This window comes from Phyllostomus discolor, chromosome 10, assembly GCF_004126475.2.
Source record: "Phyllostomus discolor isolate MPI-MPIP mPhyDis1 chromosome 10, mPhyDis1.pri.v3, whole genome shotgun sequence".
Classification (NCBI taxonomy): Eukaryota; Metazoa; Chordata; class Mammalia; order Chiroptera; family Phyllostomidae; genus Phyllostomus; species Phyllostomus discolor.
In genome coordinates, this window is record NC_040912.2 from 89,417,030 (window position 1) to 89,443,257 (window position 26,228).

Below are 26,228 nucleotides of genomic sequence, written 5' to 3' on the forward strand. Positions count from 1 at the left end.
AGCAGCAGAGGGGGTTATGCTTAATGAAAAGCGGGCAGTGTTTCCAGACAGACAATGAAGAAAAGGAACAATTACAATGGGAGAGACCAGTGGTTTCCTTAAGTTCGGGAGTGGACTTCTGAAGAGGCATCTTAACAAGATTACTCAGCCAGAACTCCAGGGCAACAGCAGCCCAGCACTGTATCTGAGTGCTGTGTAATTCGTCACCTTCATTACCATCAAACCGAAATCAGTTGCCAGAAAAAAAAAGTGACTAATTGACACAGTGTGAAGGTTTTTGAAGAACCTCATTTAATATCAGCAGGTTTGCCAGCAGATTAATCAGAAGGCTAATAAAACAAGTTTTAGTTAAATACTTACAAGGAGAAATTTGCTCTGTGCCTTGGGGTTCAATTCTTTTGTCGTCAGGGGAAAAAAAAAGAATAAGAGCACATTTCAGAGGTTTCACTGTTTAAATAAAAGTGTCCTTTTTTTACCCACTTGAAGAATCTGACACTTAATATTGTTATTGAATTTTTTGACATCTCTCTGCTCTTCTGTGAGGTTGGAGGACTGTAAATTGGTGCCACTGTTATTAACAGCCGGGCCACGGAGAGAGGTTTTCACGCCTTTGTTCCCTGGGAGAAAGGCCAGGCAGTGGATGGACGGCGTGCGGCTCCACCAGCCTGGTGTCTCGTAAACAAGACCGGGGGTCTGCCCCCCCCAACAGCAGGCACGGGGGTGACCTCCTCTGGGTGTGTGTCGCATGCACACGCAGTGTCCTGCTCTGCTGTTGAAGGGTGGCGCGTTTTCCAGGCACTAACACATTGTCCTCTTGAGAGTAACAAGTAGGACAGGGTTAAAGGTCAAGACTAAGTATTTTAATGTCATCAGTTTGGATTTTTTTTTAACTCGTTAAATAGCAGAGCAGACAGGATCAGTTCAGAAGCCGTGGCATTAAGATTTCTCTTCCCCGCTTGTCCTTTCCATGACCCCTGCAGCCATGTCCCCATCGGAGTGGGCGGGACACAGCACATGCAGCCGGGACTTTCTGCGGGATGGGGTCCACGGGGGTCCCTGCGGGGCTGCCTCGGGCTCCAGCCTGCGGGGAGGGAGGGGGGAGGGGCGGGAGTCCCGGCCTCGCTGTGGACGGTGGTCGGTCAGTCGTGGTCCGATCCCCACAGCTTCCATGTCAGCGGTAGTTTCTTTCCTCTTTGAACACAGGTACGTTCAAACCCCGCGGGCCCGCCGGACCCGCACTGCCTCCTGGCCACCCCGCAGCTGCTCCACCTCCCCGTTCCTCTCACGTGACTCTCCTATTTTGATCATTCACGTTTGCTTCCGACATCCGTGTCACCTTGACCTTTCCCAGCTGGGTCACCGGAAATGCAAAACTGCCCTCCAGACTCCCCGGTGATGACCCGATTCTCAAATGCGGTGATGCTGGTCAGCTCCCCCCTCCGCCCTTCCGGTGCTCCCGTGCCTGCAGTGCGGGGTGCCCAGGACCGCACCAGACGCCGGGGCGCGGACTCGGTGTCCAGGGGCAGCCCCTGGTCTGGGGGGAGGCGGGCAGATAGCGTAACTGACCAGTGTAGTTAGTGAGCACGTGCAGGGCAGTCAGAGAATAAACATTCTCTCAGCTGCACATCAAACGTTTTAAAATACCAACCACAAATTAGACTCTTTAGAACAAATCTCAAGAAATTTTAGATTATTGCTATCAAAGTAGATTTTGTTCTCTGACCATGATCTATTAAATGTTTTAAATCCATTAAAAAGATACCTTTAAAAAAGGCAGCTTAACATATAAAATTGAAAATCGGAAAACACACTTCTAAATAATTTGTGCATGGTAAAAATTAATAATCAAAATTAGATAATCATATTATCAAATGATAATGATAAGTTATCATTATCATTTTGAACCACACAGTTCAAAACATGAGAGAGAGAGTGGTATTTTGGTAGAATTTGTAGTCTTAAATCCATCTATTAAAAAATTAGGTTTACAAGTATTAAGCTAAGCTCCAACATTAAGAATTAGACTGCCCTGACCGATGTGCTCAGTCGGTTGGGCGTGGCCCCACAAAGCGAAGGGTCCCGGTTCGATCCCCGTCAGGGCACAGGCCTGGGTTGCAGGTTTGGCCCCTGGTCGGGGTGTGTGCTAGGGGTGGCCGATGGATGTTTCTCTCTCACATCGATGTTTCTCTCTCCCCCTTCCCTTCTTTCTAAATAAAGTTAAAAAAATAACTTAGGCAAAGGACCCTAGAATATATACAAAGAAAGTAAAGAGATAAAATAAATGTAGAAGCAAGAATTAATGAATTGCAAATCAAATATACGAAAAGATTAACAAAGCTGATTCTTTGGGGAAAAAACTAATGAAATCAATAAACTTCTGACTAAACTAGTTAGAAAAAAGAAGTAAGGACAGGAGTAGAAATGAAAAGGGGGACACAAATACAGATTCTTACCTGTATGTTTAAATGTTTGTGTGTGACCGTCAAGTTCGTAGAAAAAGAGAACACACAAGTGGATACGACAGATAATCCAGAATATAAACTTCTGTAAGTGAATATGATCTTATAACGGTGAAAGACATTAAATTACGTTAGCCTCCTATAGTTCACAAATCATTCCCGTCGTACACAGCTCTCAAACCGTTCTCTGAGGCCAGTGTTGACTTAACACCAAAGCAAAGCGAGGACGCCTCGGGCCGGGTCCTCCCTGAACTCGGTCGCAAAATGCTGAGCAGAAGAGCCAAGTGAACCCAACACTACGAACAATGGTCTTTCACAACAAAGTTGTATTTTTTACAGGTACTCCTGTTTTTAAAAAGCTATAAATGCAATTCACACTGACAGATAAAAAGGAGAAAACATTATCATTTCATTAAGTGAAGACAAAGCATTGAATTAAATATCAATTCATGTTTTAAAAAACAGCAGCAGATGATAAATGGAAAAGAACTCCCTTAAATAAAAAGATGAAATGTTTTTTAAAGTGACAGTAACATCAGAATAAACATTAAAGAGGACTTCCCTTAAAATCAGTAAACATAAATAACATCCCTGCCACCACCTCAGTTCCATATTGAGCAGTAGGCACGAGCCATTGCAGTAAGACAGGAAAGAAAATAGAAGAAGAGGAGGAAGAAACAGACTATCATTACTCATAAATAACAGTGCAGGCTTGTAAAAGTTAAAAATATCAGTGCATTAATTATTTGAACTAATAAAAGAGTTTAACAAGTTTTCCAGATACACCATCAACATAAAAAATTCCACTGTACTTCTCTGTACATGCCATCACAAAGTGTTACAATATTGTCATGTTTAAAAATATGCCATTTCTGAATAAATCTAACAAATACGTACAGGGCCTTTATCAAGAAAGTCATAGTTTATTCAGAGATTTTTTCAAATGTCAAAATGGACAGATTTATCATGACAATAAGTAGGAGAAGTGTATATTGTAAGCATGAAAATTTTTCATCAGTTTATTTATTGATTCAGAGTAATTCAGTTCAGAATCTTAGCTGGATATATTTTCTTTTTCTTTTCAATTGAAGCAGGATTTATTAACATCACATTAAGTGAAAATTTCTGTGGTGTCGAGTGCATTCACAGTGGTGTGCCGCTGCTGTATTTATGTAGTTTCAAAACGTTCTCCTCACCTCAAAAGGAAATCACATTCGGATTAAACAGTTGCCCTGAACTCATCCCTCCCCCCCAGCCACTGGGACCCACCAGCCTGTGCTCTGTTCCCATGGGTTCCCCGCTTCTGAACGCTACGTTGAGGGGAAAAATCAAATTGGATTCCTACATTAGTGTATCGTTAACAAAAATTAATTCCAGGTAATTTAAAGAACTAAAGGGGATAGTAAAGCTTTAAAATCATTTATAACAAGGTGGGCAAAAATATTTTTATGGTTTTAAGGCAATCAACCAAGAAGATGTTAATAAATTCAACTAAAAAATAAAATTAAGGACATTTTTTATTAAAATCACCATCAAAAAGTGAAATTTGCCTTATTATAATTATTAAAAGATCATTCTCCTGAGCATTTTCCACATGCTGATAAAACACAAAATAATAAAATAGGCCAAAAAATGAACAAATATTTTTTAAAATAAGGAAATATAAATGAACAATAAACACGAAAGGCAAACAGTCTTACTGAGTTATCAGGGAAGTATAACTAAAATCAAAAGGAGACAATACTTGTCACTCCCCAGTCGTTGAAAGTGAACAGCACAATGCCGAGGGTTGTGAAGGGTTTCAGTCGACTGGAAGTTTCATGCAGTGCTGGTGGGATTCGGCATTCATACACGTGCTTTAGAAAAACGGTTTGAAGCCCTGGCTGGCGTAGCTCAGTGGATTGGGGGCTGCGAACCAAAGTGTCGCAGGTTCGATTCCCAGCCAGGGTACATGCCTGGGTTGCAGGCCATGACCACCAGGAACTGCACATTGATGTTTCTCTATCTCTCTCTCTTTCTCCCTCCCTTCCCTCTCTACAAATAAATAAATAAATAAAATCTTATAAAAAAAAAAAGAAGGAAAAACAGTTTGAAACATGCAAACCATGTGAGCTAACAACTCCACTGTGGGGATGGGGTCGAAACCCTTACACATTCTCACAGCGCACGTTGGAAAGGCAGAAGCCCAGGCACAGCCCGTGTTTATCAATTGTAGCTACGACAGAGTGCGATGCGGTCACAGGGCAGTGTGTGACAGAACAGTGATCACGGGTAAGCTAAGTACAAGGCTCTTTCATTATTCGTGATACCGTGCATAAACTTACATTTGTGTCTATAAAATATTTTAACATGTGAAATAGGAAAAATCTGGCTTCATTATGTAAAAACGAACACCACCATGAAAGTGCCCACAACCATTTCTCTGACCCAAAATCCTGACTCGCGACGCCGATGACCCCGTGGCTCCCAAAGGAAGTCAGATGTTTCCTGACTTCGCCTCGGCCCGGATGCTGGGCAGACCCTGAAATGCCCCCATCCTCCGTCTGGTTTTCTAGACCCTGCTCTCCGGCAAGGCTGCAGCGGGACACGTCTCCCCTGGAGGCTGCCCGGCCAGTGGGGTCCTTGGCACTCACGCCCTTCTCCAGAATCCTAAGGACCCGCCGCTGCACCGCTTCTGTGACACCAGCCTGTCTTCCTTCCATCTTATTACCTGTGTGAGTCCTGTCAGACCCCAAGGCACAAAGCTTCATGATTGTGATTGTGAAGCACTAGCCGCAAACTCACTAACTCCACTAACTCAGAACCAGAGAGAGCAGGTTCGTTCCTGCTCCCCAGGTTACCTGTCCAGCACTGGGGCTGAGGACAGGCTTCTCCTCAACTGATCAGCGTGTCATTTCAGGTGCAAAACAGTGTTTGCTACCCCCTTGAAAAGTCACAGCCCCCTGTTAGGTGTAAAACAAGCTGAGGTACACTACCCCTTATCAGCCAAAACAAGTCAAGGCCCGGGATATTGGAGCCAGGGCAACAGCGAGCCGGGGGGAGGCATGTCTTGGCAAATGCGCGGTTTCCTCCTGAAGAGCAGAAGTAAAGGGGGCAGCCGGCACTCACACCAACCGTTGTTCCTGAGGTTCAGTCCATTCCGTCCTCACTGGTCCCACAAAGAGGGAAGGAAGGATTGAAAATAATTGGCTAGGGCTTTTCCAGTGAAAAAGACGACGGAGCGCGTCACCACGTTACACAAGCAGCGTGTGGTTCCGCCCCGTCACCCTGGTGGTGGTGTCGCTGCCCCTGCTCCCGGGCCGTGGCACAAAGGAGTGGGCGGGGCTGTGAGGGGACCGTGGGCACTGTGAGCTCTGGGAGGACTGAGGCCGCGCTAACCCAGAGGGAGCTGGCCTGTCCTGCTCTCCCTGGCGCTGCCCCGAATTACGGACTCCCGTCTGATCCGGCACTTCCGTTCCCTTCAAATGAATAGAATCTAATTCATCTGAATAGGATTCAAAGTGATTTGATTCAACTCCATCAAAGTGCACTCCGTGAAATCAGTCCTTGATTGAAGCCTATTAAATTCAATTCAGTAAAGTAAATTTAAATATTATGCAGTGAAATTAATTTTCAATTAATTAGCATTTCAGTTCAGGCCCATTTTGATCTGAACTTAAGTTCTCTGTTTCTAAATTTGGACCCTATTCACATTAATGAAATAGAGTCAGATCCAACCTGATTCCAAGAGATGCAGCATGAGGCTGATGAGCTGCATTCTTTTCCTCTCAGCCCGCATCAGGTGGCTTTAGTGACATCCGTGACAGGCAGGGAAACTGTTCGTCTGTGACCGCCACACTGAGTGTTGACGCCGTAACTGCACAGTGAGGAGACCCCCAGCCTCGCGTCACTGTCTGTGGTGACTCCGCAAGACTTTCTAGGATTCACTCCGTTTGGCCTGTGTGTGAACATGGGACAACATGCAGTTAGATGGGAAACGAGAGAAATTCATTATCCCGCTGAAGAAGCTGATCTCACAGAATGTATAAGGAGCTTGAGAAATAGTCTTTTGTGTCTTTGAGAATGCCAATATATGGGATTCTTAATTTTATTTTCAAAGTTTTTGACATAAATGGTAAAATATAATAAGCATTTGGACTCAGGACCGTGGTTGTAGATTTGCAAAAGAACAGTGTTAGAATGGCTAGATCACTCTGAAAAATAAATAGCTGGCATTTTAAAGGGGTGTGTCTGGGTTACACTGTCGCCTCATCAGCTCTCACCTGGAAGACAGTGTCCTGGACTGAACCCCACGGGGCCCTGTGTCCTCCGAACCGAACCCGCACGGTCGTCTCTCCAGGGCTGTGCACGGCAGACCCATCTGGTGACCAGAGTCTCCAGGACACCAGCAAGTCCCACGCATATCCTCCGACACTCTCGTTCTGCAGGTCTCACTCTGCGGGCCAGCCGGGGGCCTCAGATGAGTCCTGTCTTAGGTCAGCGGGGAACACTTCTGTACACTGACTGACCTCCCAGCAGCGGGAAGGACCACCTCCATCCCAGCCCCCGTCTTGCTGTGAGGACCTGAGACTGACTCAGGCTGCCACGGCCCAGCTCCTGGCCGTCACTGCACAGGGGCAAAGCCCAGGTGTGCCGGAGAGGCTGCCTCTGACTCAGCCAGAGAGCTACCTGTGGGACTCGTGCATGGCCCGCTCCCCGTTCCCGAGCCTGGGGACAAGGGCAGCCGCCAGCGCCAGCTTCGAGGGTCCAGGAACCCAGGAACTGCCCCTCTCACACTGAAGGTTGGGGGGACTCTGTCCTGCTTACCCTCCTGGTTACAGCTGTCAGGTTATCTGCCGTCAGGGCCGGCTCTGCAGTAGCTGTGGGGCCTGCACGTCCACCCTTCTCGTGCCCGCCTGGAGCTTACCCCCTGTAAGGTCTAACCTCCTCCTCCTCTGGGTCCTTTGCATTGGAAGGAAGGAAGGAGCTCACAGGCACCGAAGTGCTCAGTGCACGCACTCGAGAATTACACCAGTCCTTCCGTTGTCTTTCCTTAGGGAGCAGGTTACCACCATGCATTCCTCCCTGGGTGTGGAGTACTGTGATCGGAGTGGCCGGCTGAGAGTGACCGGTGAAGTGGAGAAAAGTGGTCTGGCGGTGCTGTGATAGAAATGGAAGGGGGAGGAAGTGGGAGACTTGTCAGAGCGCAGTCACTTTTTAAGAAAAAGGATCCTGCCCTGTAGGGGCTTCAAGCAGCCAGAGGCTGCCTGACCGCAGGAGCCAGGGCAGGGCTGTGAGACAGCTGCCAGCAGGGGGCGCTAAGCAGAGCGTTGTAAGGCAGGTTTCTGCTGCTTTAGTACCTGTTCTATTTCCTCTGCTAAAAAGCCCCCTGGGAGTCTTTAACAGAATTTGGAGATAACTAGATAGTAGTAGGTGTAATAAAACCAGGTTTCATTAAGCTAACATGGTGCTTTTGAGTTTTCACTTTGGAGGCCGTAAACCCTCATGGTCTTGTTTATAAAATCCTCCAGAAGTGGATGGGATGGAACTAATTAAATGTCCCAGCAGCCACACTGGGCCCCGTCATCGAGTGTATCGGGATACTGATTATTTAAGAAAACGACTGAGTTACTTTGTGCAGCCCAGGAGGTCCAAAGAGCCCATTCTGCACATCACAGGCGGGCACCACCTTTACCACAAGAGGTCCCTCTGCAGTTGCCTGTGTGTTTCTGGAACAGCTCGCTGTTACTGGGAAGATACCAGCGACCCAGTGGTTGCTCTAAGTCCTGGGAAACAAGGAGCCTCTTTCCTTCCTCCCTTTGCCAGTTTAATCATCCAGACCATAGTACACCCGTCACGATAGTAAAGCCTGATGGCGAGTGAGCACAAACAGTATAGTGGTTATATTTAATTCAGCCCGTGTCCGGCTCCTTCACACAGCCTGCCTGCCTGCCTGCCTTTGGTAATGCAGCTTCCAGTGAACTCGCCGCAGGGCTCCTCATTACCTAATCTCGACCCGGCGATCATACCTACTTAATAAAGTTAACAGGAACCTTCCCGCTCTGAGGATGGCGAAGTTCTTGAACTCTTGGCACTAGGTAATTAAATTATTTGTTTTCTAACCACTTCTTATTCTTGTCTTTTAAAAAAATCTTTTCATTTTTATCGCCTTGAACTGCTTTCCCCCCAAGCCAATTAACAGGTAAATAATGATCTGATAACAAAAACTAGAACTTCATTAGCATAGCACTGGAATAAGGCAGTTCTCTGCTTGAAGCAAATTCAATCATTCTTTTCTTGCTGAATACCAAATTAATCATTTATTTTTTTATTTTTTATTTTTTTTATTTATTCGAGAGAGACAGATTTGTTGTTCCACTAGGTTACACATTCACTGGTTGATTTTTTTTGTATTTTTTAAAGATTTTATGTATTTATTTTTTTAGAGAGGGGAAGGGAGGGAGAGAGAAACATCAATGTGTGGTTGCCTCTTGTGTGCCCCTTACTGGGAACATGGCCTGCAACCCAGGCATGTGCGCTGACCAGGAATCGAACTGGTGACCCTTTGGTTCACAAGCTTGTACTCAATCCACTGAGCCACACCAGGCAGGGCTCATTGGCTGATATTTGTATGTGCCCTGACCAGGTATCAAACCCACAGCCTTGGTGTATCAGGATGACACTAACCAACAGAGCTACCCAGTCAGGGAATGATTTATTTTAATGAGAGTAATTTAATTTAGCCAAATTAGCCAGTGCTGCTAATGAAGGATGCAAGTTGTTCTTTCCCTAGATTATACTCTTCTGATTGTCTTTCTTCTGCTCATGGCAGATGTGGAAGGAGCTCAGCAACACGTTTTGCACTGCACTTCACTTCTTATCCCAGGAAGGGAAGCAAAATAGCAGTGACTTCTGTCTCACCCTAATTGAGACCACTAGCTACATGAGACTAAGTATTGTGATTTAAGGAAGAGGCGGGAGGCTGGGGGAGAAATGGGAAATTGGGCTACCCTTACCTTGTCGTCACTCATATGTCACCTCCCTGCAGTGAATAGAGAAAGTGTCATTACGTATCCCTTTGGACCCTGTCCTGGTGCCTGGTAAGGTCTCCTCCCTGCAGGGGACTGAGGGTCTGCAGTGTGAGATTAGGTCCGAGCCTGCATCCCAACAAGCTCAGGGCTCCTACGGGAACACCCACCATCCAGGACAGTGAGACTTCCTCTCCTGGGCTCCTCCAAAGGACAGGCTGCTAACCGTCCTGCTTCTTCTACTGATGCCACTCTGATTTGTGCAAAGCATCCTGAGCCAGCTCTTTTGGTTTGTGCAATTCACCATCACTCTCCATAGTAAAACTCCAACGTCGTTAGATCGTTCTAGTCACTGGAAGGAGTAATCATCAGTGGAGCTGAGGTTCTGGGATACATACTCTCGTTGATTATTTGGGGTACAAATAGAGCAAGGGAGCCTCCTACCAGGCCATCCGTTACCTCCAGTTCTCTGGGTGTCTGCTTTGTGTCCTCCCCTCCACAATGTGCGCTAGTGCCCCTGGTTTCCAGAAATAATAGTAACCAAAATGCCTTTGAAAAAAAAGTGTTAGGTCACCTTGAAGAGATGCAGAGCAGCAGATGATGGCGTAACCAGTCTGGGTCACGATTCTCCGCTTTCAGGGGCAGGTGGTTTGTCTGGGAGGTGCCAGGCATCTCCACAAGGATGGCCCAACACCGTCCCCCTCTGCCCTCCTCCTGGGACGTGGGCAGCGATGGACTCAGCAGAGACCTTGTGTAGCCCACGGGCCAGATGACCTGGCTCAGAGTTTATAGTTTCCATAAATGGGATTTTTTATGCCTTATTTGTTTATATACTCTTGACTGCATCAAAGGAAAACAGGAGTTTTTCATTGATTGTGTTTGCGACGTTGGGAAGCATCAGAAGTTGGCTGCTTGACTCTGGTGGAAAGGGAAGGGAGACGCAGAACAAGGGGCAGGTAGAAAGCAGACACAGCCCCCCCGTCTGCTGGGACGGGGCTCAGGAAGGCAGAAGACAGGACCCAGAGCAGACCTCACCTCGGAGAGCTGGCTCCTTCCTCCGTTCACAGCAGGGCACTGGAGTCTCCCTCTCTGCTGTTTGTGAGGTGGAGTCATGTATATAAAATATATTTTATATATATATATATATATTTTTTTTAAATCCAGGTGTCATGCATGGTTACAGCAAAGTAACTTTGGTTACATGAATGGTAACTTTTGCAAATTAAGCCAATATAAGTGGAAAATCTAGGTATTTGACTGAAGTAGGAGAATGTCTGAATCACTCCTTCCCAGCTTGAGAGCGTGAGCAAGCCGGAACCTCAGTCCCAGTAAAGCTCCAAGACTGTAAATCGCCACCCTTGACCACAACTGCTCCTGAGGAAGACCGGTGGCAGATGTGAGGGAGGACTGCCCCGGTTTTCACATCGTCCCAGTCTGGCCCTCACTCACTTCAGCGCATTATTATTGGCTGAGATGGCGTGACCGTTGGCGTGGTAACTCACTGAGTGCAGGGCTTTTCCCGCATGTGCACTTCCCGCACTCACACAGACGCTGGGGCACGAGGCCACGCGGCCGTCTGGAAGAGGGGGTGGGTTATTATAATGCACCTGCAGCCATGCACCTGGAGGTTTTGACTCGCTAGCCTTCCTGGCTTGCTGGCCAGCGCTGCCTCCGAGAGATTCCGGCCGTCCCCCAGCTCCCTGCCGGGGAGGCTGTTCTCGGGGCTCCTCGTCCCCTCCTTCCATCCCTGCCCCTGCCTGCTGCTACCTGGCTGCTGCTTCCCAGCCTTCACCTGACACTCCTCTGAACAAAGCCTTCGAGCTGTCACATCAAGTAACAGACAGAGTGTAAATCCTTGTCGCCATGAGCGGGCCTGTGAAGTCAGCCAGTGCCCAACACACTGCTCTTCTGGCTGCCCTTCCCTCGTTGCTCCTTTCCCCGCTCCAACTGCCGGCCTCCACGACAGCTAGCTCCCTCTCTTGCTGTTTCTACCAGCTGTCGGAATTGGAAGGATTTTAAAAGCATATTCCTCCCCATTAGTATTTTCTGGTTTACCTTGATAGTCCCTGAAATGAGATTTTCAGCCCAGAAATGCTCCTGCAATCCAGACGACTATAGCCAATCCCCATTCCATGCATCGAGCTCGTCATCCTTTCTGTGGTCTTCCCTCCACTTCTCATCTCCCTGCCACCTCCCTCGGTGTCGCACCTTGCTGTCCTGACAGTCGCCGAGCCAGAGCCTGGGATTCGCCCGCAGTACCTCCTTTCTGCCTCCCCTGCCACCCTCAGCCCAGCAGTCCCAAACCGGCAGCATCTCCTGCATCTCTTCCGGGTCTCCCTGCCTCTCCCTTCCCATGGCTGTCCCATCCTCTCTCCCGGCACCCCTCTGGGAGCAGCACCTCTGGCCGCTCCGACTTCGTCCCCCAGAAAGCTGCCTTTGTCTGACTCTCTCTTGTGAACCCTGAGTTTAATCCTAATCCCCAGCTTAAAATTCTTTATCTGTTTTCCTTGCCTTTCAGGAGGAAGTTCAACCTTCTTAAACAGGGGAGAAATAAACACTGTAAAGCAAGAATAAACCAGTGCAAACTAACTTCTTATGTGGGCCGAGAGTTTCTGTGGCATGGCCCTTACCTGCTCTTTGTTACCGCCCACTCTTGCACCCCCCCCTCAGGTGTATCCCACAGTACACTTGCGCACGCCTGTGTCCACTCTCCACGTAGAACCGCACCATTCTGCTCCCTTTGCCCGGGGCCCTACCTCTCTCATCCTTGCCCACCTGGGACCCCCACTCAGCCTTCCAGGCATGGCTCAGACATTGCAGCCCTTCCAGGGACCCTCCCTCCGTGACCCCTTCTCCCTCCCTCACCCACCTCTGCGTTCTTGGCGCGTGTTAAAACATGCTCTCAGTCTGACTGACTCTCCTCCGCTGAATGAGTGAGTGAGTCCTAAGCCAAACAATAAAGGAAAGCGTGCTGTATACACAAAGAGCATTGTACCCTGTCCTGGAAGATGCAGCGTCAGACTCTGGTTTGGGACCCCCCCCGCCGTGTGATGGAAAGAATCGCGTCACCTCTCTCCACCTGAGGTCCTTACCTGTAATGGGGGGGAGATCACGCTAAGACACAGTGGAAGTCCCCACGCCACTCTAGTGTTCCGTAACCTCCGTGACCGTCATTTCACAGAAAAGCGTGGCGGGTCGTGCGTGTGGTCGTGCACCACAGAGTCCCTGTGCACCCGTGTGCCTTCCTGTGCACGCGCCCCGCCCAGGCCCCTGACACGGTGCCCTCCTCGGCTGCAGAGGCCCGAGTGTGCGCGTTTCTTCTGAGGAAGGAGGTGCGTATCCCACTGGGGACGTTTGGGCTCTCGGTTCCCTCTGCTATCTTTAATTACATATTCCTCTCTTGCCGACGCATTTGCTTTTCAGAGGAGGGTGAGGGACGCTCGGTCTCGCAGAGAGCAGCGCAGCTCCTGGGGAAGGTGGGGGGAGCGAGACACTCCCCTGGCTCGCTCCTACTCCCGTCTCAGCATGCCTCTCCCCTTTCTCGCAGACGGAAGCCCCTACACCTGGTGGGTCGGCAAGGCCAACGAGAAGCACTACTACTGGGGAGGCTCCGCGCCCGGCATTCAGAAGTGCGCCTGCGGCATCGAGCGCAACTGCACGGACCCCAAGTACTACTGCAACTGCGACGCCGACTACAAGCAGTGGTGAGTGCCGCGCCGCGCAGAGCCGCGCCCGCCGCCCCGAGTGCCGCTCGGTCCAGCCAGGGAGAGAGGAGGAAAGTGGGGGAAGTGCTGGAATAATACGGAAATGGGTGGGGAAGGCTTGGAACTCACCCGGTTGACAAATGTCGAGGGCATTTTGAAAAACATAAAAGCAGAAAGAGGTCAGGGTGTCAAGGATGCATGTTTAGAAATAGACGGACCGTAATTGCTGTGTCCATATATGACCCGGAAAGGACAGCAGTGAGCCCTGTAGCGGGCAGTGGTTTGCACAGTACAGGGTGCTCTGGGACAGTGGAGGGGACAGCCTGTGGCCAGGAGGCCGAGTGCAGGTGAGAGAGAGCATGTGCAGCGACAGTGTCCAATGGTTGGTCGGTGTGTCACCTCCTGCGACGTTTGCTTTCAGCGGCTGGACACGAGAAAAAGGGGGGTGGCGTGGGAGGGAAAGGAGAACTGTCCTTCGCTGTTGCTTTCAGTGGCAGTGTGGGCTGTCCCGCTTCCTTTCATGCCTCGAGCTATGTCTGACTCCGATAGAAATCAGTTCCAGAAGGGTCTGTTTTGGGTCTCTTTCATCCCTCTGCCAGCTTTTGTCCCGCTTCGTGGTGAATGGCGGCTCGGGTCGAAGGCAGATAAAGATAGAATCGGCCGCTCTTCTGTGTGAAAACAAGAGGCCCCGTAAGTCGAGGTGGGAAAACTCAAACCCCAGTGTGGTTCTTGCCAGGAGCACACACCCTGCACGGGGGCGGGGGGGTGCTTCTCCGCCCCCTCCCTGCCTCCGGCATCGGCGCAGACCGCAGCCGCCCTGCGTTCCTCCATTGACCAGCCGCAGTTCACTGCGGCCGCCTCTGCTCCACGCTCCTGAGAAAGCAGTGCACAGGTGTGTTCCCGTGCGGACTGGAAACTGATCTGATGATAAAGTTGCATGGCTTTTGGGAGGATGTCCACCTGCCTTTCAAAAGCCACATGTAAAAGTTTTTTAGTAAATTAATTACCAAGGCTGTATATTGTATATTGTGTGTGTGTGTGTGTGTATAACTATCATCATTCTCTAACTGTGGTTTGTTGTGAAGAGAAAATCATGACGCTCAGTTTGAAAGGTGTCAGGGCACACGCACACCTGTACCAAGACTGGAAGTCAGGAGAATGGCGTCAGAAGGACGCTTGGATGAAGTTAACTTTTCCGTTCGTGTTGTCGCTCAGCGAACCCAGAGTGAAGCCCCCCACACCCCCGAGGCCAGGACGCCTCGAGGGGCCGGGTGAGAGCGTGCAGGACGGTGCCCAGAACCCCGCCCCGGTGTGTGTTCCGGGGACACTTTTTCCAGGGGTGTGTCCTTACGCAGTTCCAAGACTCGCTCGGGTTCTTCAGTGACTCAGGGCCACTTCGGGCAGCAGACGCCGGGCGCAGCCTCCGGGACCACCAGTGTGAGCTCCGTCCAGACGGCCCCAGTCCAGGCGCCCCACGGGGCTCGATTCCTTTACCCTGCCCCAGAGGAGGGTTGAGGTGCTCAGGAAAGAGCGGTCTAGTGCATACAGTCGAGGGAAACTCACTTCGGTCAGACGCCGTGCTGAGTGCTGGGGACACCATGAGCAATGGGGGGACACTCTTTGTCCTCAGGAGCTCACAGATAGACAACGTGGTGCAGTCCGAGCTCCGATGAAGAGGCCGCAGCAAAACACCAAAACCAGTGTGGGGGAGGGGAGGGAGGAGCTGGCAGGGTCCTTACCGGGAGGGGTCCTGGGAGGGGAGGAGTTTGCAGCCACAGTCTTCCATGCAAGGTGGTCTTGGAGGAGAGGCACGAGTAAGCATGATCCGGTTGGGGCTGTCTGTGCAGCAGCTCTGGGGGGTGACGTGGAGGAGAGAGGAGAACCACAGGAGGGCTAAGCACGGGGCGGTATCCCTCTGGAGCCTCCGCGTTCTCTGTAGGGTGGCAGGGCTTTGTGTTATGATGGTGAGTCCTGGAAGGCAGGCTCGATAGAAGAGGTGAGGGGGGAGGGCATGTCATTGAAAGGCGAGATCGGGGGACGAGAAAACAGAGCCCTGACCGGTGCAGCTCAGCAGGTTGGGTGTCATCCCGCAAAGCGGAAGGTCAGCAGTTCCACTCCTGTCAGGGCACATGCCTGGGTTGTGGGCTCAGTCCTGTCGGGACATGTACAAGGGGCAGCCGACTGGTGTCTCTCTCCCACATCAGTGTTTCTCTCCACCGCTGTCTCCGTCCCTTCCCCTCTCTCTCTAACAACAAGTCACGTCTTTTTTAAAAAGAAGAGAAAGTACACAGGGGGTGTTTTGGAAGAGGAGTCTGTAGGACCTGAGAGCTGTGACGACCGAAGGAGGAAGAGATGGGTGGGCTCCCCTCGGGCCCCTAGAAATGGGGTGGCAGCGGGGTCACAGGTCAGCTGAGGAGTAAAGCCGGGCTGCGTAGATGACGAGTTTGGCTTTGAACACGTTAAGCGTGAGGTGCCGGTACCACGTCGTGTCTAAACCCAGAGGGGCACTGTCAGCAGGGTTACCGATGAGAAACAGAGGTTTTGAAGAAATGTGTTTGCATCTGAAAACGTTTCCAAGAACACGCCTGAATTCAGACCACAGGTGAGAAGCAGCCTGGCTCCCGCACACGCCCCTCTGGGTAGATTTGATTGGACCAGAGCTTTCCTCAGCGACTCGGGGACCGGGGCCCCGCTGATGCCTGTCTCCCTCTGGTGAGCTGCAGTCACCACGTCTCCCCGCCCCCCGCTTCCATGAAGTTCCTCTCGTGTCTCAGAATAGGGTTATATTCTGAGCAAACTGAAAAGCATAGTGAATATGTTTATAATAAATAGCTATTAGAATGATCGTCCCTGTTTGGCACAAGAAAGGAAGCTTTCAGAGACGTCTTATCCGTCCTTGAATTCGCCAGCACCTGGCGCAGGACCCGCTCCGTGGAAGCGTCCTGTGTCTCGGAATGAGCAGTTGCTTCTGAAGGTGCGTTCCAAAGATCATCAGGGGCGATGGAGACAGAGCAAGACTCGGAGCTGAGAGACTTTATATCCGGGCCCAGACTTGCTGTTATCGGGGGAAGCTTTTAGGCAGTCTGAAACTAAGATTTATTGTCTGTACAATAAAAATAAATCTTGATTTGCCAGATTTTTGGCAGAATTACATAGAATATAGAATATGAAAACATCCTGTACATTGTGCAGTAGGGGACACAGAGCTGTTTGCAGTTCCTAATTATGTCATTCTCCTTGCAGTTTTTGATGATTCCAAGGGAATCTTAAAACAGCCCTGGCCAGTGTGGCTCGGTTTGGAGCGTCATCCCGGAGACCAGAGGGTCACGGGTTCGATTCCTGGTCAGGGCACATACCCAGGTTGCGGATTCAATCCCCAGTCAGGGTGTGTAACAGAAGGCAATCCATTGATGTTTCTCGAATCTGTGTTTCTCCCTCTCTCCCTTCCTCTCTGTCTAAAAGCAATGAAAAAATGTCCTCCGAGAGGATCTCAAAAAAATGAAAACAGACCGTGGAAAGTAGGTTCCTTCCCGTTTGCCACCTGCCACGCAGCAGACCTCGGGTCAGAGTATCCCAGGTGGCAGCAGTGGGGGTCAGGAGAACGGTACAAATCAGGGATCATCCGCAGAGAGAGCTGAGTATATCAGGGGTGTGTGTTCCGAGGATCCCCTTGCTTCTCCTCCTTCCCACAGGGCAAGAAGGAGAGGGGCTCTGTCGGAGGGAAAGTCGGCCGTAGGGCGCCGGGCCGGCTGGCGAGTGGTGAGGTGTCTGCAGCATCGTCAGGGAGTCCTGGATCAGGGGAAGCCAGGCCCCTGGAGGAAGCTGACTTGGGTTGCAGCCTCCCCGATTGGAGGTGGGGAGCACTTCCTGGGTGGTCCGTTGTCCAGGCAACCCAGAGCGTGTGCGCCCACGGTCCCGGGTTTCAGGTCTTTCTGCCCCTCCCAGAGGGGAGAGCTGAGTCAGGACAAGGAAATCGAGGGCAGAAATCCCGGTGCACCCACACAGGTGAAACCCCTTGTTGTGACATGCACATAAAAACAAAGGTCCTGTGGAATCTCACGCTTGTAGATGCTGTGTCCAGCGGAGAGAGTCACCCTTCCAGTAACCCCACCTTAATCGCAGGGAACCGTGGGAGTCACAAGGACCCAGACCGAAGTGGGTGCAGACCCCCCCCCCCCCCACACACACACACACCACTTCTCGTGCCCGTGGCCCAAGGCCGAGGGTTGGACTCCCCGGAGTTTCCGGGTCGGCAGAGCACAGGCGGGCAGTGCTGCCCAGGTCACGTCAGGGTCGGGAAGGTGCCGTCACACCTGGGTGTCTGAAATCACAGGAGGGTATGTTATGTGTACTTTTTAATGTTGAATGGACCTCAAGCTAAAATCATTAAAATTTTCTAAAGTTACAGATGTGTATATTGGGGCCCAGGAAAATTTAAATTACTCTTTAAAAATTACATTACTTTCCAAAAACTGAGATGCAGAGAGAAGACTAAGACCCAGCTCTCCAAACTTCCAGCCCAGCGGTTTTCTACAGTATCACGGTCAAGGAAGACCATTCATGTTGTTTTCATCTTTTTAATGATTCATGGATTTAATATGTTAACTAGCTAAATGTAAGTTTTAAAATTTAAAGCTTACACAGTAGACCACATGTTTTATGTTCTGTTTTAAAGAATACTGAAACGTAGATTAAGCATTTGCTCTTATTTGCTGGAATGAAGCACACAGAAGTGGAGCTCAGATGAGTGATCCTGTGGCTCAGAGTGGGACCGGGTCTCACGGCGGAGCGGCAGTGGCCGGGGGGGACAATGACCGTCCCGATGATTGCCTGACGAGCGACAGTGTGAGGAGTTTTGCACAGTTACTTCTGAGACTGGATGTAATCAAACATTGATGATGTACTACTCACAGATACAGCAAACACTCCCACCCGCAGTGCCAGGACCCTAATTAAGCCAGCCGTGGGCTCCGCTGAGTGCCCGCTGCCGGGTGACTCCTGGTCTCTCGTCCCCGACGCGAGGAGCGGTAGCGTCACACCTGATGTTCACAGTTCCGAACGGAACTAGCAGGGAGCGCCAACCTTCCCCAGGCTGGGCGCCCTCCGGTCGTTGCAGAGTTTCTGGTGGCTGTGTCCTGGCCCAGACGAGCTCACACGTGGAGGAAAATGAGTGAGGCGAAAGCCCAGTGGCCTGCTCTTTGTGTCCCGGTTAGCACGCAGCTCCCAGCTCGACGTGAGGAAGGCCAGTCGAGTACTGCCCTCACGTGCCCTGTTCCCCCGACCCCGACGGAACTGGCCCCTCTGCAGGGCTCCTCCTCCGGGGCCGGGAGGGCTGTGCGGCCCAGGTTTGCCGGCGGCCACCAAACCCCTGCAGTGCTCACAGCCAGACACTTGGGCCCATTGGGCCGGCCTGCCCTCCAACAACTGGCTGCTAAATATTTTGAAAAGTAATCGTTACGTGTTTTTCATTGCTTGAAACCACTTCCTCCAACCTTCTTCATAACACTTTCCCACGAGACATGTTCGCTCTTACTCACAGTGAAGTGCTGGTCTGTGTAGTCCCATTCCTCCTGTCGTTCCAGTCACGGTGCTGAGCACGTCCCGAGTGTCAGGGACGTGCCAGGCTCGAACGGCACTCCGAGCGCCGAGGGGGACAGTGTAAGCCCGAAGAGGTTAAGTTACTTGCCCCGGGTCACACAGGCAACACGTGCTAGAGTCCAGATTCAAGCCCGGAGCAGGCAAACTCCACGCTATGCTCAGTGATGACACAGCAAGCATGTACCCTGTAAAATTTGTAACCTATACACTACATTCAGTGGATTTCATTTTTCCAACTTTTTATTGTGACAGCATACACACAGAATGTCCTCTCCTGGCGTTGCCAAGTGTGCGGCGCAGCGGCTTTGGGGGCACTCACCCGGGGGTTGGGGGGGTGGCTGCCGTCTCTGCCCTCTGCCTCTAGCACGACCGGAACTCTGCCCCCGTCGGTCATCGACTCCCTGTTGCTCCCTCCCCTCGCCCCTGGCACCCCCCATTCTTCTTTTCCTCTCTGTGGATCCAACTGGTTAGTTCCTCGTAAGAGTGGAAGCACACAGTGCCTGTCTTTCCGTGCCTGGCCCAGTCCACTCAGCAGAACGCCCCCCGGTCCCTTCTGTGCAGGAACACGTGTGCCCGAGTCTCCTTCCGTTCTGAGACCGAGTGGTACTCCACCGACGTGCCGACCACGTTTGTTTTCTTTGTCCATCAGTGGACACTCGCGTTCCCTCCATGTTTCAGGGACTGTACGTGATGCTGCCGTGAGCAGGAGTCTCCAGTGTCACGTTTAATATTCCACTCTGGTGTTCCTGATTCTTTAAAATCTCTTCTTTGGCTTTTACGTTAAAAGTACGTGTATCGTAGATAGGCTCAAATTATCTTCTAAGTGTAACCTGACTTTGAACCCTAGCTCTGCAGCTTGCCAGCTCAGAGACCCTGGAGAACTTACAGAAGCCTTCACGTGAAATGGAAATAGTAACACCTACACTGTGTGGCAGGTAGGAAGTTGAAACGAGAGGATACTTATAAGTGGGAGTTTGAGTCTGTGTTTCACTGGTAACACCTATCGTAACTGTGCCGCCCGTGTCCGTGAGCCCGCCGCACACTGCGCACAGCCACGCACACCCACGGGGATCTAGTGGTGTTCCAGACACACGTGGCCTGGGCAGGGCGGGCGGGTTGAGAGCAACCTCCCCAGCCTTCCCCTCTGGCCTGCCGGCCGGGAGTCACCCCTCTGCCGAGGCCCCTGCCTGTGGGACTCTCGTCTGCTGGCTGCGCTGCTGTGTCAGTCCTGACCACTGCCGATGCTCCTGCGCAGGGGGAGTGCTCCCCGGTCTCGCCCCGCCCCGCCCTGCACCGCGGAAACCCCAGAGTGTGTTTCAGCGAGACCTGGCTGAAGGCCTGGGCTTCCAGGAGGGCAGCACCGAGAGAACCTTCTGTCTGCCGCCCGCCCGAAGCAGCCTCTCTCGGAGGCCTCAGGCTTCCCTGAGCGTGTGGGTCAGTAGGGAACCTCCTCCCCGTCCCAAGCCCCACCTCCATTCCTGAGGGGGAGCATTCATTTCTCAGGCCAATTGGGACTGTGGACACTGATTTCCTCTTCAGGGGAAGTTCCCAGCATAAGATGGAGACGGAGCTGTGCCGATGGCTATGGCCAGGCTCAGGCCATCACAGCAGCCTGTGCTGGGTGCTGGGGTTTGGGCGTGTTTTCCCCCAGTCTGGGTTCAGTCCCAGTCACACTCCCCGGGTGACAGCGGTGGGACCCGGTGTGTGCAGGGGCAGCGTCAGCCCAGGGATGTTTCATGGCCTTCCCTCCTGCGGGGGAGGTCGAGGAAGCCACGCTTTCAAGGGCAACTTGTGAGTTTCTACCCCAGCTTTTTTGTGGGAACTCTTGGACCAGACCCTTCACTATATAGCGTTTACCTCTTAACTGAGAACAAACAAGTGTAAGCGCCAGGATCGTATTTCCCATTTTTTGTAGCAGTCAAAACCAAGCAAACCCACACGGAAATGTCGATCACCAGAGTGTGAGGTATTTTCACTGTTATTAGTCAGTAAGAGGAAGGAAATAGATACACACACACTCGCATAGTAGGATGGCCAAGGTGAAAGGCAAAGGCAAATTGAAGCATCGTGCGTCTGATATGAGTCTGTTTTCTTTAAAAAAAAAAAGCATACAGGCTCATAACCTTTATACACACACAGGTAGTTTCTGGGTCCCACACCAAATACATGACGGGTCCTGGTTAGCACAGTGGACCGAGGATGAGGGGTGTGCAGGAGACCGTCTCTTTCCCATCACGTGTCCTACTTAGCCTTCCGGTTTCCTGCTGTGATTGTGTGTAACCTGCTCAATGAAAACATTTTGAGTAGGCTAGAAAACCAGAATAAAGGAGCCAGGGCTCCCACGGGCATCCTATTACCCAACACCGCGATAGTCAGCCGTTCTCGTAAGAAAACGCAGATAAACAGAAAGGCGCCGTCCCCACCCCTGACCCTGCTGGCCCTGGGACGGGGGTGGTTCCCAGGGACCCGGACGGAGCCTGTCGCCCAGGGAAACCGAGAGCGTCCTGCCGCGGGCGGTGCAGCCACGGGCAGCACGACGGCTTCGCCTCACTGATGCGAACACTCTGAGACTCTCATCGGTGCTTTAAATGCTTCCGGGGTCTGGCTTAGGGTAACGGTCCCCGGAGCCCCCGGTGTAACTCAGGGCGAACGTGAACACGCCGGTGTGCTTGTTCACCCTGCTCGGCGTGGAAGCGTGAGGTGGGGAGCGGCACTGACATCACTTGGGCGGCGTCCTCTTCCAGTCGCTGGAAGCATGTGGCCGCTGCGCAGCAAGTGAACATGTGTGCGCCTGGGGAGATAAAGCACTGAAGTGGGCAGGTAGGGACACGTTTCCTTTTCAGGTGCATCAATGGAGACGCCTTTTTGATCTAATGAGGGCTCTTTGCATTAACTTAAACTTTGTTTAAAACAAAAGAAAAAGGGAAGAGTTTTGTTTTCATCCTGTTTCGCCCCGATATGTGTGTTGGAGTCTCGGGCCGTGCCAGAGCTGATTTCAGGGAGGTTCCACGGACCCGTGAATCTCATCCCTTGTACTCACTCTACCGAAGTTTACTGGCCAGGCTTTCTCCGCCATAAAGTTGCATTTAAATGGGATGTTTCTCAGAAGTCTAGCAGCTAAGCTCATTTAGAAGGGCAGTGACCTTTCAATGTGTGGGTCAAGGCCACGAGCAAAGGCAAGGCGTCTGCTCTGTTGGTCGGAATTCACGCCGGGACGTGAGGCAGGAAACAGTAGTGAGGCCTCCGCGGGCAGGAGCTGGATCGATAATAGCTCAGGACACGAAGCAGCCCCCGCCTTAAAGGGCCACCTGGCACTGGTGGTGGGGAGGCGTCTTTCCTAGTTTCAGGAGACGCGTAGAAATGATGTATTACAGTCCGTCTCAGGGGTGTGTTGGTGCCAGCTTGCTTGGCACAGCAGAGCGTCCTCCCATCAGCCAGTGGACGGTGCCGTGACAGGAAGGTAATTGGGCACCGGAGACGGTGTCAGCCGAGTGTCAATACAGTTTGACCAGTGCCCCTAACTAATATTGATGACAGGAAAGGGGGGATTAATCAGGTGTGAGCCAGCCACATGTCCAGCGTGCGCGGCAGGTTCCCGAAACAGACGCAGCCTACCAGCAGAACACTAAACGGGTTCCAACAGGAGAGATTGTTCAGTGGCATTGATTGAGCAAAACAGCTGAGATCCGGGCCTGTCCCCAAAGAAGGGGGACATGAGCGCTAGGAGGCAGCTCCCAGTGCTGTCCCCACGGTGAACTCTGCGAGAGGGCCACTTTGAATGTCCTGTTGACACACCTTCACGGGCTCCTCACCGCCTTCATGGTGCAGTGCAAACCCCTCCGGTTACTACTACGGGAGTTCCGAACCTCTGCGCACCTTGCCTCCTCAGCTGCACCGCCCTCGACGTCGTGGCCATTGGTGCTTTCTCATCGCCGGTCCAGCTGCTCATAAAGTACCTCACCACGCGCCTGACGATCAGATGTCGTTCATTCCCCGCTAAAGAGCTTCCTTCTGCAGGAACCCCCCTCCCTGGCCTGCACTCCCAGTGTGTAGTAAGCACCCATGAAGAGCTTGCTTCCCTGGACTCTAAGTGAATTAATTTATTGTAAAGTTACTTTGTGTTTTCCTTGCAATTATTTGCCTGACTATTGGTCTCTCTCTCTCTCTCTCTCAAATCTTAAGCATCATGAGGCCAAACACCGTGCCTCCTTTGTGTTTGTAAATCCCTTGTGCCAGTCCCTTAGCAGTGACTTAGTAACTGTCTGCAAGCTGAATTATACTTGCAGCTCTTAGAGATCTAAATTTTTTTAGGGTTTGTAAACTTTTTTTGGTCATGAATCATAAGCATACACAGAGGCACACACCTACACTTGAGCCTTTGTGGATATTTTTTTTCTATGTGTAGCAAGTGTTGGAAAGTTATTTTGTACTTGAACCAAGACAGCTTTGAAAATGCTAATAATTTATATCTGTGATAATATGTAAATCTGTGCTCACATACACATTTACACATACATATGCAAATCTGTGCTCACATACACATTTACACATACATATGCTAAATGTGTATGTGTGCACACTTAATGCCTGTCCAGTAAAAAATTCGGCTGTTAATATAACGAGAATGGTTTGTGCAACATGTATGTATCCTGGCAGCCAAGGAGGGTGGACTGCAATGCTCATGCATGAACAATGACGACTTCACTGTTCTAGTCATTGGGGGCGGTAGACGCCACTGAGCGAGCATGTGTGCTGTGTGACCACCACATGCAAAATGCCTGAGCGAGTAGAGCAACGAGTCTGCGTCCAGTTTTGTGTTAAGTTTGACCATGCCTCCTCAGAAATACTCGGATGATTCAGAAGGCTTTTGGGGACGATGCAATGAGTACAGTGCAAATAAAAGTGTGGCACAAACACTTCAAAGATGGTCAAGAATCTGTTGAAAATGACCCACGTTCTGGAAGGTCTACAATAAGCAGAACCCCTGGGAATGTTGAATGTATATGGGCTGCAATCAACCAAGATCAGTGACTGACCGTGTGAGAACCAGAAGCTGATCTGGGGGTTCCAGAAACTGCTGTGTCTGAGATTTTGACACAGGATCTTGGCATGAAACGTGTCGTGGCAAATTTATTTGGCAGCTTCTGCTACCAGAGCAGAAAGGACATGGTGCTGCAGTTGCTGATGACTTGATTCAAACCGCTACCAATGAATCAGATTTCTTCAAGAATCTCATGACTTGAAGGGGACTGAGATGTCCTCGTCCTACAATCTTTCTTGTCTCTTCTTCAATAAATGTCTCTGTTTTTCATATTACGTGGCTGGATACCTTCTGGACAGACCCGTGTGTGTGTGTGTGTGTGTGTGTGTGTGTGTGTCATACTATATGCAATGTGTAATAATTCCATTAATTTTTTAGAAGCTTGTTAACTGTGTTAGTCTAATTTATAGCCCGAAATTATCATGAAATAAGTTACTCTTTATGCAGGATGATACGTGATGGAGGTGGAAATGGAGGATGTGTAGAAAATTCAGGGAGGTGAGCGTGGATAATAACACTTCCCCACGTGTCTCCGGAAGCACCGAGAAAGGTGCACCTCCAGTGCAGGTTGGCATGGCAGGCAGGGGTGTCCCCCGAGAGGTCCACATCCCAGTCACCAGAACCTGTGACTGTGTGACCTCCCGTGGCCGAAGCGACTTTGCAGACACGATTAAGGGTGAAACCCTTCATGTGAAAGGTTATCCTGGATTATCGGGGCGGGCCCATTCTGATCATGTGAATCTTTCAAAACGGAGAACTCTCCCAGCCGTGTCAGAGGAAACCTGAGGAAGGGAGCGGGAGCAGAGGGATGCCGCTTCTGAAGACGAGGGAGTGGGTTCGTGAGCCGGGAAATGCAGGCCTCCTGCACAGCCCGGGGAAGGCACGGAGATGGGTTCCCCCGGGAGCTGTGGAAGGAAACTCACCCCAAGAACACGGTCTTAGTCCAGCAGAACCGTGCTGGAATCGTGATCCCCGGATCTGTAAGGTAACAGCTGCGTTGTTTTAAACCACTTAGTGGGCGGTGCCTCGCTGTGGCAGCAGTAGGAGACTGGCGTGCCTATTGTACTGCCCACCATGGGGATGTCACTGAAGACTGTACAGACCTCTTTGCTCTCTGTCTCACATTGGTGTCCAGTGAAGGCTGACTGATAGGATAGCCTTGGAGTTAACTGAAAGAGGATGTTCATAAAAACAATCTTGCGGCCACCACCACCCTCCCCCGCCCAGCCCATCCACCGCTTGCCGGTGCTAGAGTTTCCAGCCTGAGCAGAGCTTCCCTTGGTGTGCTGCTCTGCACCAGCGAGGACTGGTTGCCTGTTCTTCCCCGTGATTGGCTGCCCTTCAAGGGGCTGGTGATGCCACTGCTGATGGGAACTTCGGAAACTCAGAAACGCTCATGTGCATCCACTGACTTGACCCCCGTCTGAGTCCCTGCCACCCGTTGGGGCTGTGCCAGACCTTTGCCAGGGGTCCTCAGCAGCATGGGTTGGTGCGTAGCCTCAATTCGTACGCCTCCCACGGAAAGTTAGACTCAGAAAGACCTATTCTCGGTTCCTTCAACTTGACAGTTCCACAGACCTGTTCCTGCTCCCATCTTTTTAAGAAGTGTTCACTGGTAGGCAGAGAACTGACTAGGAAATGAGGGCTTTCCCCGTTGTCTCTTTTTCAGAAGAACTGAAGCATTAGAGAGGGATGTTACAGGCATTATGGGATTTGCAACGGTAATAGCCCCGCTTTCCGGCAGAAGCCATTAGCCTGCCTTCAGGCCATTCTTCATCTGGCCTCAGTGCGCTCTCCGCCGCCTGTTGAGCGCCTCCTGGCTCAGCCAGCCTGAGCGCCGCTGGTGGTGGGGGCCTTTCAGGGCAGGGACAGTGCTGGGCGGTAATGAGCACGGTCGTGGTTCCAGTGTTATTTGGGGGAGAGATTTTGGTCAGTTCGCTGCAGTGCACGGAAACTGTTCTATTTCCTAAGGGCTTTGATGCAAGAGTCAGTTACAGAATAGATTTTCCTAGAGTCATTTCTTTCATTCATTCATTTAGCCAATTATTGAGTAAGTCTCCATTATGTATTCTGTTGGTTCTAATGACAAAAAATTATGCCATCTCTGCTGTTTATTAGCTGTAGACTTTGGAAGCCACTTAATTTTTCTTTAGTTTCTTCATCTATAAAATGAGAATAGTAATATCTACCCATGGAATTTTGTAAAGACTCATGTTTGCTGCAATGTTTGTATTATTTTCTTAGGCTTCTGTATTTCAGAAACTTGCAAACCTAATATGGGGTGGGGGCAGTGGGTCAAATAAACAAGGAATGAGGTGGATTTATTCAGCAAAGGTTGACTGAATGCCCGTTGGGCACGCAGGTGTAACTCCAGTGTGGGCGGGGAACGCATCGAGGTGGACAGAGAGTGACACTAAGA

General features: G+C 50.9%; 1 protein-coding gene across 1 annotated transcript in view; it reads left to right on the top strand.

Moving 5' to 3' along the window:
* CNTNAP2 (contactin associated protein 2) overlaps positions 1-26,228 on the top strand; it is a 1,722,722-nt gene that overhangs the window by 1,276,523 nt on the left and 419,971 nt on the right. Inside the window, exon 14 of the mRNA XM_028525626.2 lies at positions 13,014-13,170. Within this exon, the coding sequence (XP_028381427.1) occupies positions 13,014-13,170 (157 nt within the window). The remainder of the gene's footprint in view (positions 1-13,013; positions 13,171-26,228) is intronic.